General features: G+C 38.6%; 1 protein-coding gene across 1 annotated transcript; it reads left to right on the top strand.

Annotated features, from left to right (window-relative positions):
* The first annotated feature begins 5,787 nt into the window (after window positions 1–5,787).
* RFC3 (replication factor C subunit 3) lies at window positions 5,788–17,391 on the top strand. Its single transcript, XM_049822931.1, has 9 exons — window positions 5,788–5,936; window positions 6,999–7,136; window positions 8,329–8,396; window positions 11,189–11,286; window positions 12,814–12,995; window positions 13,242–13,378; window positions 13,503–13,601; window positions 14,644–14,713; window positions 16,422–17,391. The coding sequence occupies exons 1-9, from the start codon at window positions 5,850–5,852 to the stop codon at window positions 16,611–16,613; spliced, it is 1,071 nt and encodes a 356-aa protein (XP_049678888.1). The 5' UTR covers window positions 5,788–5,849; the 3' UTR covers window positions 16,614–17,391.
* Window positions 17,392–17,595: the final 204 nt, after the last annotated feature.

The following is a 17,595-nucleotide window of genomic DNA, read 5'->3' as shown; positions in this document are numbered from 1 at the left end:
GAACTCAGTCCTACTTGCACTAAAATTTAAAAAGAGGCTCTTCACACAGTTGAAGGTGAGTTCTTCTCTTCACTGTAAGGAAATATAAATTCAGACAGATACCTGAAGAAGTGGAAGGCCAAAATAGATGAAGAGAACTAACGCAAAATATTTACTTAAACTATTACATCTTTTTTTCCTTAAATTGCACAGCATAGCAGTCTGCTCCTCAAGGTGTGTTTAACATTTAATGGTGGGTTCTGCATTGCCTACTTTAACAAAACCCACTAATTTTAAAATTACTTTGCCTAAGCAAGATAAGAACCACAGAAATGACCAGAGGACCTTATGATACAGTTTTCCTTTTTGTCCCACAGTAAGAAAGGCAGCAGTTTTGTCACTATAGAGTTGTAATATTGGAGAACAGGAAGTCAATCATCTCAGCTGGTAAAGCTTTCCAGCACAAGGAGCTCTGGGACTGTGGTTCATTCCAATTCACATCAATAGCAATACAGCTGTATGAAGAAGTATCAATATTAACAGCTTTTCATAATAGACCACAGTTGTGTAATAGTGTAATGTGCACAAGTCTACTGTTACTAAAGACAGATAAATCTGCGGTAAACATATTCCAAACTAAATTTCTGTTTCAGATTCCTTTTGTCATTGTGTATTGGACATTTTAATGTGTAACATGATGTAGGATGTTTTGTTGTTATAGATATGTTTATAACAGAAACACACTTACATTGAGGATATGAGAATACACTGCTTTTAACTGAAAAGTTTGAGTATAAATTGTTGTTGGTCATACACCCTGTGTTACTCTTCATCCAGATTACACAGAACTGCTCCCATCTCAGTAAGCAGATTTCACCTACTTACATATGAACAGGGCTGGCATCAGATTAGCTAGTAAATCTGAGCAAACCTCCAATGAGTTTCCTGACTAACTAAACCATCAAAACTTGAAAGATTAGCAAACTTTACTGAAACTGACACTGAACTTAAGCTGAAAGCTCTTCTGAAAATGAAGAGTCTCAGGGGAAAACTAGGAAATTCAAAAGCTTCAGTATGCCCATTGATTCAACAAAGATATAATTACAAGGGAAAAGACAAATTAAGAGACATGAACGAGACTGCTGTGGTCTGAATAAAAGGGATCCTACAAACATAATTTGATGATTTTATAGGAGGTGAAATTATGGTAGTCAAGCTCTGAAATATTAGTGGGTTCATAAACCATAGTACATGCTGTAGAACCTTTGAGTTTCAGTAAATGTATGAAAACCATGATTAGGGACAAACAATGTGTTCTGCCAATGGCACAGCATAGATACAGGTCTGGGGAACACCAGGTTCTACTTTCTCTACAGGATTGCAATGGAAATCTGATTTTTACTTTCCACATTTATTGCCATCTGTGCAAATACACCAAGATGTGTTCAGAGGTGTCTGAATTTCATTTATTAATATTCTACAAATTCAAAAGAGCTGGGCTATTTATCATCTGGAGGAAAAGTTGAAAGAGTTATCAGATGGTAGAAATCTAGAAAACACCTATTATCTTAGCCACATTAGTTAGAATATTACAGGAAGAACTAGCTAAGAATTTTTTGATGTAACTTCTTTCCTGTACATTCACCTGACTTTTTGCAAAAATGCATTATTTTGTCATGAATTTTTCATTGTAAAAGTAGCTCAAGTCAATAAAAGTTTCTAGTTCGCATCCTGGTGAGAATGGAAGCAAAGACCCCCAGATTTCAAAATAATCCATAGTCCTTCATCAGCAACATCTATCCTTGCCCAGAAAGAGACAAAAAATGTCATATGTCAACATCTTCACAAAATTAATTCCTAATTACAGGTCAAGCACCAATATTCGTTTGTACATTTAAATATCTGACAGCATGTCATTCTTTAAAGAGCTTCATGATTAGTTTCCATAAGGAACTTGTGTGTCTTCTTTAGAATACATCCAGAAAAGAATGTTGAATATTTCTTAACTTCCTGAGTCAGTTTCAGAACACCTTTAAATTCAAGTCTGCGATCCTAAGTGGACAAGAGCTTCCTTTGTTCCAATTCCTTTGTTATTGCTAAATGCAGGCTGATGGAAAGTGAAGAACATGGCTGTGTCTTTTAGTCAGTGACATTGTAAATCTCAGGGGAAAGACCTAAATTACAAATTAAAATAGCCTATGGTTTTTATCAAAACCTTCAGTAGAAAATGGGCATGTATTCAACATAGCTGTAGTTCATCTGAAGAATGGATCTGTAACTCCACATGTCCCCAGATGGACGTCTGAATTTAAGTTCAGAATATTTAAAAAATTTCAACTGTCTCCCTATGTTTTTCTATCATGATTAACTGTGCTGCTGTAAATCTTGCTTAAGTGTGTAGTTGGACAATTATTAATGGTAGAAATAAAAGGTCTTAGGTTTGCACAGCTATGCACAACTGAGGCCACAGAGGCCTAAGAACAGCAAAACATATCTTATCTCCTTTTCTTCTAATTCTCCAGGCACACTAGAGACTAGGGAAGCTGAGCAGTGTCTGGCCCTTAGCAGCAGGAGTTGGAACATGAAGAAGTACTGATTAAATTAGAGCATTTTATAACACTGCCAAGTGTCCTGAGTGCAGGAAAATGTGATGCTACAAAAGCTTTTGCAGTAATGACCGATGGACAGGATGTATCCCCCAATTAAATGTTCTCTCTGTAGCCTTTTCCAGAATACACACCTTCAGTGGTTGTGAAAACATATCTTCTTATGCCTTTTTAGTTTGCCTCATCCTTGCTTGGAAAACTTCTATGATGTTTTTGTTACTTTAATTTTCCAGACTAAATAAAAGATTGTAAGATAAACCATTAGACTGCTGAAGAACTGGATTTTGTGGTTTTACATCTCTTACAAAGAAGGAGCTTCTTCAGTGCTGCCAATCTATATGGCATATATTTATTTTAGATTTTGATTCAGCTATTGCCGTTAATGTTGTTCTTTCCACTGTCACATTCAATCTGCATGACATCAGCACATCACCAATAGAACAGATGTCACTTTATTATGGTCTTTTTTTTTTTTTTCATTGTAATTAGTGATCTGGTCTTTCTTGACATGCTACATTTTACTTGCAGCAATACAGGCGCTCTGATGGGGACAAGGTGATATAACCTAGAGTGACAGCCAACAGAGCAGCAATAATCTACTAAAATATTTGAAACTGAAAAGAAAAATCTATCTTGCTCAGCTAAGCAGCCTGAAGGATCAAAGGATGCCAGTCTTCTGTCTGAAAAACACAAGTTGTTGTACAGCAAAATGATACTTGGACTTGTTAATGGCTACTTGGATTGCTAGCAGCAATCATGCTGTAAAGATTTTTAGGAGGTCAGTATAAGAAGACTCTAATTTGTTTTAACAGTGTTTCAATAATTGGTTTAAAACTGGTTAAAAACTATATATATATATATATACACATATATATATATTTAAACACTGGACCCAGGTCTTACGGTTTTACTTCAATTTGGTTATAAGATGGAGTTTCTCTTATAGTGCCTGACATTGTGTCACTTTCTAGTAACATGGCTGCTGGTAGTAAGAGGCTCAAAATGCCATTTGTAGTTAAAATCTTTATTTTCAGATACATTGTCTAGTTTATTCATGCAGAGAAGTCATTTTACCTTTTGACCTTTCTGCTGGACTGAACAAAATGAGTGGAAATGTATTTCAACAGTCCTTATATTTGAGTGAATTGTGACTGCAGCTGAAATTGCCACAGTCTCCTGTATTATTTGCATTAATTTATTTATAATACACTTGGCCAAACCACTCCATTTTAGATATTTACTTCTTTTTGTTTAGATTTATAGTGAAGTTTAAAAATTAATGAAGTAGAAAACCAAAGCATTCTAGAGCATTTTAATCAGGTATAAAGTAGCACAACTGCAATGCTTCATACAAGCACAGGTTTTAAAATGGTAAGATTTTTACTTAAACTAATTTTCTTCATCTGCTTAAGTACTTTTTATGGCAAGGAATAATTTAACTGAAAGCTTAAGTGTAAGTCCATGCTTATATGCGTTGCTGAGGCAGGGCAGAATTCCCAACATCTCCTTGGGATAACAAGAAATCCTATGGAAGTTTAATGACCTAATAAAAAGAGCTTAGCACCCTTTCAGAGATGCTACATGTCTTCACTCCTCCTTGATCTCTTCAGGAGCTGAAAGTAAAAGCCTACTGGACTGAGTCCTACTTAAGTCCTGCTTAAGTCTGACCTCAGCCAAAAAGGATTTGTTTTCACTGGTACTTTTGAAAGCCTGGAGAATCTGTCAGAGCGCTTGCTGGAAGCTGGCATGCATTAGTAAAAACAGTATCTCTGGGGGCTGGAAAAACTGAGTAGGTTATAAGGAGCTATCACTGAAGTTGCAATTAAGTTAAGCATGACATTGATAGACACAAAAAGAGTAGCACATCACTCAGAAATTATTAAAAAGTCAGGCAAATGAGCAAAGGATCTGAAAAAGCTTAAAAAGGCTAGTCATAAATATAGCTAACCAAAGAGAATACCAAAGGAAGTAATGGTCAAATTCGGAGATTACTCTGAAGAACAGCAGGTGCTGAGTGGAGAGAACAGCCACACATGAGTAACTGTAGACCCACAAAATGTAAATTTAGAAAATGGCAGAGGAACAGGTCACTTTGTGGTGCTGAGCAGAACAAAGGGACCCGACGGATAAGCGCTGGGCAGGATATCGCTTCAGCAGCTTTCACAGACTCCATCGTGTACAAGAGCAGTGCTGACAAAGCAGTACAAGGTGAATTTGCTAATTCGTGGCAATCTGCAAATAAAACTGATTCAAGAGTGTCTACGAGAGTAATGCAACTATTTTGTATAAACAGGTAACATGATACTAACTGATATGCTCTCTCTTCGCCCCTCGGTTTATGCGATCTTTGTAACTTGAACGTCTAGTTTAACGAAGCTATTGCCTGCATTATGATTTTGAGCATGTGAAAAAATGTGAACACAAAGCCAATAAAACAGGAACAGTCACATGAACTTTTCATCTAATCGCATCATTCTCACAGAAATCATGCAAGCAAAAAAATTAGCCTGGCACACGCCAGACTACTCATGTGCATACCCATGTTTTATTACTTCAAGAAATTCTACTTTCAAATAATGTCATTTGTGCATGAGGCTTCATTTGTCAGGGCTACTACGTGAACCAGAGTTTCTCTATTAGTATGTGTTCTGTACGTTCATAAAGCCACACAGACAGACAGACCTGGCGAATTCCCAGCGTTGATACACTGATTACGGGCGACTCATCGATTTATAACGAGGCCGCAAGGCCGGCGGGACCCCAGGATAAAGAACCCACGGACCGTACGTTCCCCTGACACCGACGATCGGCCTCTTTCTGCCGGCCATCTGCAGCGGTCAAGAGGCCGAAGGCAGACCCGTGAACCTTTCCACAAGCAGGGTGGGCAGGCCATGCCTCCCTGAAGGGATTTTTTCCTGTCAGCGCCTCGCCGCCTCCGTCCTTGCCTGCTCGCCCTCTCCGGCTGCCCGGGCGTTGGGCCATCCCTGAGAGAGATCACCTCAGATCCCAGTCCTCTGAGCTAAGGTGCCTTCTGCCCGCTCTGCCGCGGCAGCTCAGCCTGAAGAATCTGCCTGCGATTCGTTAAAAATAACGAGTTTGCCACGGAGAGCGAGAGATCTACGGGAGGGTGGGGGGAAGGGCGGGGCAGCAGCGCGTTTCCGCTCCCTCCGCTGAAGTTTGTCCCCTCGGCGGCCGCCGTACCGGCCGCTCCTCCCGCCATTACGGGCCGGGGCTGAGGCGGGCGGAGCGCGCTTTTCAACCGCCATGAGCCTGTGGGTGGACAAGTACCGGCCCGGTTCCCTCGGCAGGCTGGATTACCACCGCGAGCAAGCGGCGCAGCTTCGTAACCTGGTGAGGGGTTGCCCGGGCGCTGCCGTCCGCCGATCCGCGGCCTCCCTGGCGGGGCTTTGCCCGCCGCGGCCTCCAGCCGCCTGAGGCGAGCCCGGCACCGGGTCCTCTCCTCTCCTCTCCTCTCCCCTCAGCGAGGATCTGCCAGAAGTCGGGATTCCGCGGCCCCGCAAGGCCTTTGCGTCCGAGGAGAAGGCTGAGCGGCTTGGTTTTGTTTTTTTTTTGGTTTTTTTTTTTTTTTTTTTTTTTTTCGGGAGTGTTGTGGGTCTGTGTTTCTGGGCGGGTAGAGCTGAGAATGGTCACTGTCCCCGAGAATAGGGCTTACCTTGTTTTACTTAAAGAGTTAGCCGAAGTTTTTTTAGGTGAGCAGCTGGGAATGAAAGTCAGGACTCTGTAATTGGATGTTAAAGGACTGCTTCCCCTGCCAGGTGCGCTGGCTTCTCTCTTCACTGGGCCGCTGGATTGATTCACTCCCTCAGTGATTCTCTATGGCTGTTACATCTAACTGATGTAAATTCTGGCTGTGGGTTTGGTCAGGTGTTCCCCAGGTAGTGCTTTTTGGCTTTCCAAGAAACAAACTCCAAACTTCATTTAAATTCAGGCTATGTATTACTCGTTCGCGCGTATTCAAGGCTTGCATATGAAACAACAGTGTAATTGTGTATATGCGTATATATCGTAATTATATGAGCTTGTATCTGCTTTAAACTTTGTTTTAATCCTTTCTACTGTGTGTGTTTGTGGCATCTGTCACTCTAGAAATGGTGGAAAGCCGGTAAATGCTAGGGTGGTTTTCTGTTATTTTTTGGGGTTGTTTTGTTTGGTTTTAGGGGGTTTTTTTGAGGGGTGAGGTGTTTGGAGTTTAAAAGAGTTACATATGGTCTTCAGAAAAATATGACGTTCTATAGGAAATACAGCTGCAGGAAAGGAATTCAGCAGTTCTAATTCTAAGTACTGTGTTGTGACTGAGCTGGAAAAGTAATTTCATGTAAACTTGAGTGAGAATGGAAAGATGAATATTCTCTTATAAGTTGTAGCTAACTAATCTTGTTGCTTTGTGTTCAGGTTCAGTGTGGTGACTTCCCTCATCTGTTGGTGTATGGACCATCAGGAGCTGGAAAAAAGACAAGAATAATGTGTTTGTTAAGGGAATTATATGGTGCAGGAGTGGAAAAACTGAGGATTGAGCATCAGAGTATAACGGTAAAAAAAAATAAGACTTCCATCTGCTGCAAAGTAATGTGGATATTTATATACTGATGCATTTCCCTTGTGAGGGCTTCATATTTATTTGAGTTTTAAAAAGAAATTTTTTTGCACTCGGTATCTTCAGGCTCTTTTATGTAATTAATCACACTGGTTTGGTTACACGAACAAATACTTTTGCCAGATGTTCTTGTTCCTTAGGTCTTCATGGGTGGGAGGATGTGGGTTTTTTTTGTTGCTTTCTGTGGCTGGCTGGTTGTTTTCGTGGGTTGTTTTTGGTTTTAGTTGTTATTGGTTTTTCTTTTTTAAACGGGTTGGTTTGGACAATAGCATGGGTTGTGATAGACTAGTTCTCAATTAGATGTATAGAATTTCATTTGTCTGTAAAAATAACCCTTATTTTAAAAATTATTATCACTGCTTTTTGCATATATATAAGTTTTAACTTGTCTCATTCTTACAGTGACAATTTGAGCATTAACAAAAAAAAAATCAATTTACGTTGTATCTGCCTTGGTCTTAGGCATTTAATTTTTTATTTTTAAAGGTTATATTATCCATTCAAAATCTTTGTTATGGAAGGCTTAACCAGCGAGGGGTGATCAAGCTTTATTGATAAGTGGGTTATTCAGTGCTTGCTTTTTACTTCTCAGTAGTGGAACAAATATAATATTTGGACTGGATGATAGAAATATAGGATATATTTAACTGTTCAGACCCCAAATCAGTGGTGATATAAATAGTAGTGTTTTCTTTAAACAAAGTATAGACTTGAAAACTTTTGCTAAGAGAAGTAAACAGCCTCTTCAGGCTTGTCCAGAGGTTTTCCCTCCAAAACTTCTCTTTGGAGGGACAAAGTATCATTTATTTTCGATGGCTGATTCCAATAATGAGATTTCTTGTTACAAAACTCAGTAACTGGAGTATGCAGTAATATGTACTACATGTTGCTGTAATATCATTACTGTTATTATTCTATAGGATGGATGATGTGCCAGTACTCCTTTTCCCCTTTGGGGATGGGGTTGGGGGGTAGGAGACGTGTAAGTCTAGTGTCTCAGCAGGTCTTTGATCTCTGAGGCTTTTGGTTTGCCTGTGATCCAGCCAGTTGTAGTTTGTAAGATAGATTTTTTGCGTCAGATTTTTGGAATGCTCTTTCTGAAATTTTATATGCTTACTTTCTACATAGGCACCTTCTAAAAAGAAAATTGAAATTAGCACCATTGCAAGTAATTATCACCTTGAAGTTAACCCAAGGTAAGTAAGTGTACGGTTAAAGTGTCACACTTCAAATGTAAGCCGCTGGTCATACTGCATGTGGTTTTGATCTGGGTATACACGGGCCCGATTGTCCAATTTATTGCCCGAGCAAGTTAGATAATGATTTATGGGTTTGGACTGCAAATGGGAGCAGGGAGAGGATTTTTAATTGAACAGCTCTAAATCAACAAAAATTTGGATTGCTTTATACTAAAGACAGTAATGTTCTGCTTAACTAGCTATGTAAGCATGCTGATGTTGAGGACTGGGTAACAGAAACAATTCTGGATTCATAGATTTAACCATTTAAGTTGAAATAGAGAACTTTTACTGGAACCAACACCCCCATATTTTTAGTTCTCTCACAAATACAAAACCAAAGTGATTTGAAAGTAAGCAAGGTTTACCCAGTAACTCTTTTATTTGAGCACGGGAAAGAATACCACCACAAAATACTGGGAATCCTGTCATAAGTGAGGTCAGATGTTGATTTAAATGACAGAAGCTATAATGGTGTATTGTATGTCTTCTTTGACAGTTGTGAAATTGCTGGCGATAGTTCACTGACTCAAAGTAAATACTTATTTTTACCTGAAACCTTTAATGTTGCTTTAAATCACATGATAGTAAATGTCATTGTGCACTGGGAGACTTTGGTTATGTTGGCTTTGTTGTCTGGGTTGCAATTACAAGACGATGTGTATCCTGAAGTAACTTTTAGCTTTGTGCTTATTGCTAACTCTTTTTCTCATGTTGCTCTGTGTTTTAGAAGCTCTTCTCATGTACCATGTCTCCTTTCAAAGCTTGTTCTGCAGCTAATCTCTGTGTATTGATTAGTGAATATCTGCTGGTATTCTAATACAGACCCAAATAATTAAAGCTGAGACTTTTATTGGTAATTAACTATTTGAATCTGTCATTTTGGTGATTATATAAAATGTGTGAGCATTCAATCTTCTGCTCTGATAACCTGATACTACTAATATGTCTTCTGTTACTTTCCATAGAGTACTTTTAGCTTGAAACATAAAATAACTGTATTTTACTTTAAATATAAAAATCCTGAAAGTGTAGAACTGCTGTATTGGCTATTGTAAATAATAGTAGTGCTGAGTTTTGATTAAGAATTAATATATTGATTCATAGGCTTTAAGTGATCAAGCAATTGTCATGTTTATGTCTGACCAGACAGTGAACCTGCGTGTGCTGTGTTATAGTTGGTGAAGTTTGATTGAATTATAATACTTTGAAAGCATGTTTTCCATCTTGAGTAACATGGAACATGAGAAATGGCTAACAGGGAAAGGAAATTAATTTCTGGGCAGGACTCTGCAGACATTGAATTTATTTTGGAACTTGAGTAGATAGAACTGTTCTTTTTTCCTCCAAAAGGAGGATATTGTCCGAATTCCAAAGCGTTGTCTGCTGGTCACTTGACTAGCTTGGGTAGATGCTTTAAAATGGGTTCTCCTGAGTAACTGGGTAATAAAAGAATAAGGAACAATAAAAATTAAACATTTGTGTGGCAACTGCCTTTGTTCATTGTTTTCCTGGAATGTTTGGTGGTCACACAATACCAAGGATAATCTTTCACCATGAAATTGTAACTCTGGGTTTTCTGTTACTGTAGAGAATAATTTATGTTTTAAATATTAGGAAACTATTTTAATCACTTTGTTTCCAAAAACTGGGCTAGCTCTTAAGTAGAACTGGCTTGTTTCATTTTGCTTTCTGTTTTTTGTGCTGTAATCAAAGGTCTGCTCCCTTGCAGAAGGACAGATCTCCGCAGACAAAGTTAGCGTAGCCTATTCAACAGATTGTGAACTGTTGAGCTAATATGCTTCTGTCTGTTCTGCCACGTTCTCCTTGGCAAGAATGGGGAAGGTCTGGTTGAGTGGTGACTAGAACAGGACAGGCAAATGCTTTTTCGTTTGCTTGCCAGTGAAATATTGCAGAGCTACTGCTGCCTCTGTGAAGGCAATAGTCTGGGGATGCTAAAGAGTGTGAGTTTTTTTCTTCTTTTTCTTTGCTTTTTCAGTAATCTAACTTGCAAGTCAATCCCCAGTGGTTGTCAAATCTGAGTCAAACTAGCTGAGCTAATAAGCTGGGGACTGAGAAAGCTGTGCAGTGCTACTGTAGGGGATAGTGAGGAAAAGAGGCAGGAGGAGATCTAGTATTTCCCCATGTTTTCCTGCCTTCTAAGAGGGAAAAAAGCTAACCGTCTATGCTGTAATAGTATCTCAATATCAGTCTTTTACTAGTAACTCTTTGTAACCTCAGTGTGTCTGGCATTCAATTTTACATTAAGCGTATAGGTTGTTCATAGCATAACATCTAGTTTTCAGGGGAAAAAAACCCCTATGCATTTACGTCAGTCCTTTGAGTCGGGCATCCTATTATGTGGTTAGGCTTAATTTTTCTCTCCATAATGGGTAAAATGTTCACATTGTGTCTTTGCCCAATTCATAGGGAGCGAAAGTTTAGATTTCTCATACCAGAAAAATAAGTTCTATTTTAATGAGTTAATAAAACATTTGACAATGGTTTCACTACCTCCCAATACAGTGCTACTAACCCAGCTGTGCCTGCATAAGCTTTGGGTTGTTTTTATTATTGGGAAGGTAATGTTCAACAAAGTATGTGTGTTGAGTGTAATTCTACCTCAACAGCTGCTGAATTCTTTTGGCATTCTTGTTCAGTCAGTTGACCAAGGGGCTGCTTAGGAGGATGTATTTTATATGCAATATAAAGTTGTTTTAAAAAAAGTTTTATTCAAACTCCTGGTGCAGTGATGCAGGAAACAATGACCGCGTAGTAATTCAGGAACTCTTGAAGACAGTAGCACAATCCCAACAGCTTGAAACAAGTACTCAACGAGATTTTAAAGGTGAGTAAAACCAGTTAAAACCAGCCAAAGTACTTTTTGAGCTTGTTTTTCAGAGATTTCCACTGACTGTTTTATTTGTACCCGTGTATTGTTTGAGGGTGCACATGAACCTTTCCCAGATTAAACAACCTCCCATTTTTCTTCCACTGTGGAAACATCTTGAGTGGTTAAATACTCATTATGAGGTTATCTTTTGTGTTGGTTTCTTAGGAGAACAGGCTGTAGTTGAATGACTGTGGCTGGACAGAGGGAGCTTGGATTCCTGCTGTCTTTTCCCAAGTCTACCACTGAAATGCACTGTAACTTAGTCTACTCTTCCATGGTAGTGAAGTTATGAGCTACTGAGGCTTAGTATTGAGTTGAGGGGCAGGATAGGCTTATGGCAAACAGTAAGTGTTAGCCACTTATTTGTAGCGTTTTGGGGGGGATGAGCTATCTTAGGCAGAAAGTTTAGAAGCATTTTATCCACAGTGTGTGGAAGGATGCTGGGTAAGAAAATGAAGGTGGCTTTCATTGAATTTTCCAAGGCACATGTTGCTACAACTGGCTTATTTTTCCTCCCCATGACTAAAATGAAAGCAAAATCAGAACTATGTAACAAGAGATTGAAGGAGAGAGGAAATCTTGACAGATAGAGCAGAAATTAGTTGAAGATGGTCATGGATTTAGTTCTTTGTCTCGTATTCCTCACTGTTCTCAGGAAAAGCTATATTTCACCTAAGCTGCTAGACACTGATTGGCTCTACCAGTTATTGATGTATGTACCCTTAGAGCTCTAAGAATCTGGTAAGCTGGCTGGTCGTCTTAGGCAGCATATATGACCAGAAGAGAAATGGGAAAAGAGTAATGGGCTGACTTGTTCTCCAGGCTGTTCTCAGCTGGACCATTCGGAGTCCTGAAATGAGCCATCTATGAGTTGCCTATGGAGGAACCTGCAGAAGGTAGCTGATTAGGTTAGCTGCTTCGTATTGGGTGTCTCCTGATTGTTCTGAAGCATTTTTTGAAATAAGTTTTTCTTTTTCTTTGAAAGACAATGGAAAGGTGCTGCAGCTACAATAACAAGGCAGCTTTCTACTACTCCTTTGTTAAGCTAAGATACTGGTTTTTAAATATAAAATGGATTGAAGGGGGTCTTCAAGAAATTTGTGCTTTTTGATATGTCCTTATGCCATAAATTCTTTCACATTTCTTACTTAAAAATGCCTTTAAAAAGTTACTATACTAATTATCAAAGTGAAAGCTTCTACACCTACCTGGATTATATCTTGGCATTGAAGTGTTGCAGGCCCTGCTCTGAAGAAATTGACGTTCAGAACATGAATATTGGGTGTGAAGGAGCAGAAGATTATACAGTCAAAAAGGCATGCAGGTTGTCTTAATCTTTATTTGTCCTGCTTGTGGAACCATGCTGCCTTTTTCTGCTTGTATTGTTTATTTTGGTATTATCACTTGTGTGTCAAAGTACTCATTTTCTTAGAAAGATTTGGTATTAATTAAAAAACCCCGCTCTTTTTAATCCTTTTCCAGTGGTGCTGTTAACAGAAGTCGACAAACTCACTAAAGATGCTCAGCATGCTTTGCGAAGAACAATGGAGAAGTACATGGCGACCTGCAGGTTGATCCTGTGCTGCAACTCCATGTCAAAAGTTATAGGACCTATTCAAAGCAGGTGCCTGGCCGTACGAGTGCCTGCTCCCAGCATTGAAGATGTATGTTGAAACAGAAGCAAGCATAAGTTATTTAAAACTAATTACTGGAGAAGTTCTTGTTGTGGACTTATGAAATATTTTACTTCCACAAAGTGATCTGGTTTTTCTTTGTGGTGGGTGACTTGTCAAGCATGTTGTATGAAAGGCTGGTCCATCTCTGGTCCAGAAATGTTAAAAGCAGGAGAATCTGTAGGTGCTAAACTGTTTGCTAAGTGTTGCACTCCCTGCTATCTGTTTTCCATCTAGATCTGCCATGTCTTGTCCAGTGTGTGTAAGAAAGAAGGCCTGACTCTTCCTCAGGAACTGGCTCAAAGGCTTGCAGAGAAATCTGGCAGGAATCTTCGGAAAGCACTACTTATGTGTGAGTCCTGCAGAGTACAACAGTAAGTCGCTGCTAAAAATTAATGTAAATTATACTCTCAGACACATAAGTGGACTTACTTCTGAGGCATTGTTAGAATAGGTGAATGTTTGCTTTGATTTTAATTTTTAAAAAATATTATGTAGGTATCCATTTACTGCTGATCAAGACATTCCTGAGATGGACTGGGAAGTTTATTTGAGAGAAACTGCAAATGCTATTGTCAGTCAACAGACACCACAAAGGTAGGTAAATACACTTGCTTGCAGCTATAGATTAAGTTTTTGGTGTATTCTCAAACCTAAAAAAATGTTGTATTTAAAAATGTGGCATCTTTACTCTAATTATGTGTAATTTTCTGGCATTTCTGCTGGAGCTGGTACTTTGCAGCCAGAGGAAGTGAGCTTTAAAATTACCAGAGGAGGCTGAATGAGCTTCAGGAACTTAAACTTGTTGGTTTTTGCTGTTGAAGCTTTGTAATCAAAAGTGAGCATAAGCTTAGTTGCATGTTGTGCTCTCTGTCTCTTTTTATTTTGGGGGTGGTGGTGGCGTGTGTTGGGGTGGGTGTTTTGGTTTATTTAAGGCTTCTGTTTCAGCATCTTTAGCATATCGTGTCTTTGTAAAAGAGCTGCAAATGAGAAATTGTTGCTTTTTTAAAGCACATGAGGAGGTGCCCCCTATATCCATCTCGGTGTCATATACATAGCCTGATCCTTTTAGTGTGTTCCATATATTACATGAGATGTCACTTAAATTCTTGTATTTAATTTAAATGCTTGTAGGCTCTGGCCTCCTGGTATCACAAGTTGAGAAGTGATAACTGTGTCACTTTCTGCCACCTAATCATCTTACCTCCTCTTGTAAACAATGAAGACAGAAAAACAGCATAAACAAATCTTGTGGTTCAACCAATTTTGTGGCGTCTTCTTGCTAGTCTTAAGCATGAGTAATAATTTAGATATGAAGAGGAATTAAAGGGAGACAAGCCTGAGACAAATTCTAATAGCCTTATCGCTTCTAGATTAACCGAGACCATTGTAACTAGAGTATATGTAACTTACCTTACTGTTTTGTATAAAAGGTGACATGTAGCATTTGAAATGAAACTGACTTGTGCAATGCTTTGGGGTTTAAAATAACACACAAACCCAAAACCAGAAAAAAACCTTTGCCTGGGTTGACTTTCTTTTTTCCTGCAGCATGTTTCACAAATAGTGAAAACACCTTAGTATGCTTTGGGAACATACTTCTGATAATTTTGATAGTTTTGTGGTGTCTTTCCACCAGGCTTTTAGAGGTCCGTGGACGGCTTTATGAACTCCTGACACACTGCATTCCTCCTGAGATTATAATGAAGGTAATTCAGCTATCTAGCTCCTAATTTGTTATAAGTATTAACGCTATGACAGTCTCAATTTGAGTGTGGTTTTTAAAAAAAAAAAAAACCCCACTAAACCACCACACCAAAACATCAAAAATTATCCAAATATTGATGAAAAGCTGTTTCCTTTCCAAACAGACCTGAGTGACCAAAAGATACTTTTCTTTTGTGTTTATTTCTACCAGAGTAACCAAAATAGTCCAGGTTATCACTCTGAAGCAGTAATTAAAGACCTAGTTCCTGCAAACACTGATACATAGCATTCACTTTTCATGATTCTCAGTCGGTATGCTAGACTGTTTAGTTAAGTTCATGTCTGAATATATTTGGGTGTGATGGTTTTGGGTTGTGTAGATTTTGGGGGCAGGAAGATTCTGTTCTCTAATTTGGAAAATGTAAATGTCTAGTTTATTTTTGTTGCAGGTTTCCTTGTCCACACCTCTGTTGAATTGTTTACTAAAACCTGTTCTGTGATCACAGAACGGCAGCATCATAGCTGAGTAAAAACAAAGGAGGACATGCTTTGTCCCCCTGAAGACTTCTCAGGCCAGTTTCTGGGTTGAAGTATAGACATACTTTTATGGGCTAATTTTGATACAGTTTGTTTTCTTTTGTAAAAGTTCTGTTGTTATAAGTTCAATATTTGCTATGTCCTGACGGAGAAGTTTGCTGAAGGATGCTAGAGCAGGCCTATTCAAGGATAGAAGTCATCTTGGGAGGAAGAAAATCAAATGGGATGTGCATGTTTTTATTTCAGGCAGGATGAAAGGATGCTGAAGACAACTAGAGCAGAACAAAGATTAAAGCTAATGTTTGCAACTTATGCTAGGTGGACTCTCCCATCAGGCACAATTACAAGATAATAAATTTCTTTTCACGTTAACTGATATCTGCTTTCTGACAGTTTTGGTAGTTAGATGTTTCTTTAACCTTCCTTTCTTATGGTAGGCTAGTGGATCCTGCATTGCCCTGTTTGAGGACTGTTGTTGTCAAGCCAAAGGTGGATGTTCTTTACCCACTCCCTCTTCACAAACTTGAAATGGTGCAGAGATACTTCTCACTTAATCCTGACTGTTTTAATAGAGATGGATTTGCAATGATTTTATTGCCGTCTCAGATCTAAAATAATGCATTTTTGCTTTTATGTGGCTGAAGTATTGTTGTAAAGTATTTTGTGTGTGTCTGCACATACATGTGTACATAAATATAAACAGATAAATTTTAAATAAGCCCTTTCCTTGTTTCTTATTAATGTTGTTTCTCTTTGTGCTTGATACAGTCAAGACAGGGAATAAGTGATTTTAATACACTTGCTATCTTGGCAAAAATTCTCCCCATGTGCCTGCACGCAGTAGAGGTTATAGTATTTGGAGATGAGGTTAATTTATTTTCTTTATTAAGGCATAGGTAGTTTCAGTATATGATTTTTCCCATCTAAGAACACCATAGGTAACATCTATTTTGACATGAGGAATTTATCTTGAAAGTAAGTTCTGAAGAGACATGGTTCCATGAATCTAGTTCTGTCAAATAGGTGGTGTAACGATTCCTCAATGTCTTTTCTGTGGGATCATGAATGAACTATTGGTTATAGCTTGGCTATTCTTGGAGAAATGAGGTTATTCTCTTAATAAAAAATACATAAGTTTTCAAATACTGTCCTGGTTTTGTTACCCGCCTTTAGGGCCTCCTGACAGAACTTCTAAATAACTGTGATGGACAACTGAAAGGAGAAGTTGCACAGATGGCGGCCTTCTATGAACACCGCCTGCAACTGGGCAGCAAAGCCATTTATCATCTGGAAGCATTTGTTGCAAAGTTTATGGCAATTTACAAGAAGTTTATGGAGGATGGACTAGATGACATGATGTTCTAACTCTGATGCCCAAAGTCGTACGCAGAATGTTGTGTCATGATGCCAGTAATGTTGCAAATGTTGTCTGCTTGTCCATGCTTGGTTGCATGTGGGTCTAGTTCAAAGTCAAATATTTTATTTTGCTATTAATATAAACCGCAGTGAACTAAAGAACAATGTTCAGTTTTAGAAACCAGATGGATGTTTGACAGCCACAAATCCATCTTTAGATCCATACAAAATACAGAGCCTTTCAGAAGGACAAGTTGCCTCAGAAGACATAGAAGATGATTGCTGCTTTGCAGTATTTGTAAGCTGACATTAAGAAGAGAGAACATGGATGCTCCATGCTTGCTTTTTCATTGTTCATGGGCAAGGCTGTAAGCAAAAGGTGTTTTTTACATGTTGTGGTAAGTTCCAGTTTGAGCATGTGTGTTCTGCCTACTGATTTATATATCCTGCTGTTTGTCTGGCTTTTATTTTAGCCACTCTGTTTTACGTGGTGTGCTGACACAGAATGTTTTCTGACTCTTATTTGTAAGCAGTATAAAGCAAGTCCACTTGCTGTCTGACACTTTTGGGTTCACCTCAACATACATAATATGTTCAGGTAAAGATTAGTCCTTTTGACTGTGGTTTAACCAAGGGTAAGGTTTCAATTTTTAACAAATATTCTTTCACCTCTTAAATTGATATGTGACTTTTTAAAAATGGCAAAATAAATTGTAAAAATATGAACAACAAATGAAATGCTGAATTAGTGTTTTATACTGTCTGCGACTGCCTAGGTATGTGCATTCATTTGCTTTGATGAATTTGCTAGATTGTCTTTCAGAAAGGTGGGATATACCCCCAGCCATTGTAAGACTAAAGAGAGCCACTGAAGTTTAAAACAAACAAACAAAAAAAAGAAAAAGCCAACCCCCCAAAATAATAAAAAACCCAGCCACCACCACCTATGCCACTTCATGCGGCAAGTCTTTCACATGTGTGTTATGGTACC

This window comes from Accipiter gentilis, chromosome 19 (genome assembly GCF_929443795.1).
Source record: "Accipiter gentilis chromosome 19, bAccGen1.1, whole genome shotgun sequence".
Taxonomy (NCBI): Eukaryota; Metazoa; Chordata; class Aves; order Accipitriformes; family Accipitridae; genus Astur; species Astur gentilis.
Note: the sequence above shows the minus strand (reverse complement) of the source record. Positions and strands in the feature narration are given on the sequence as shown.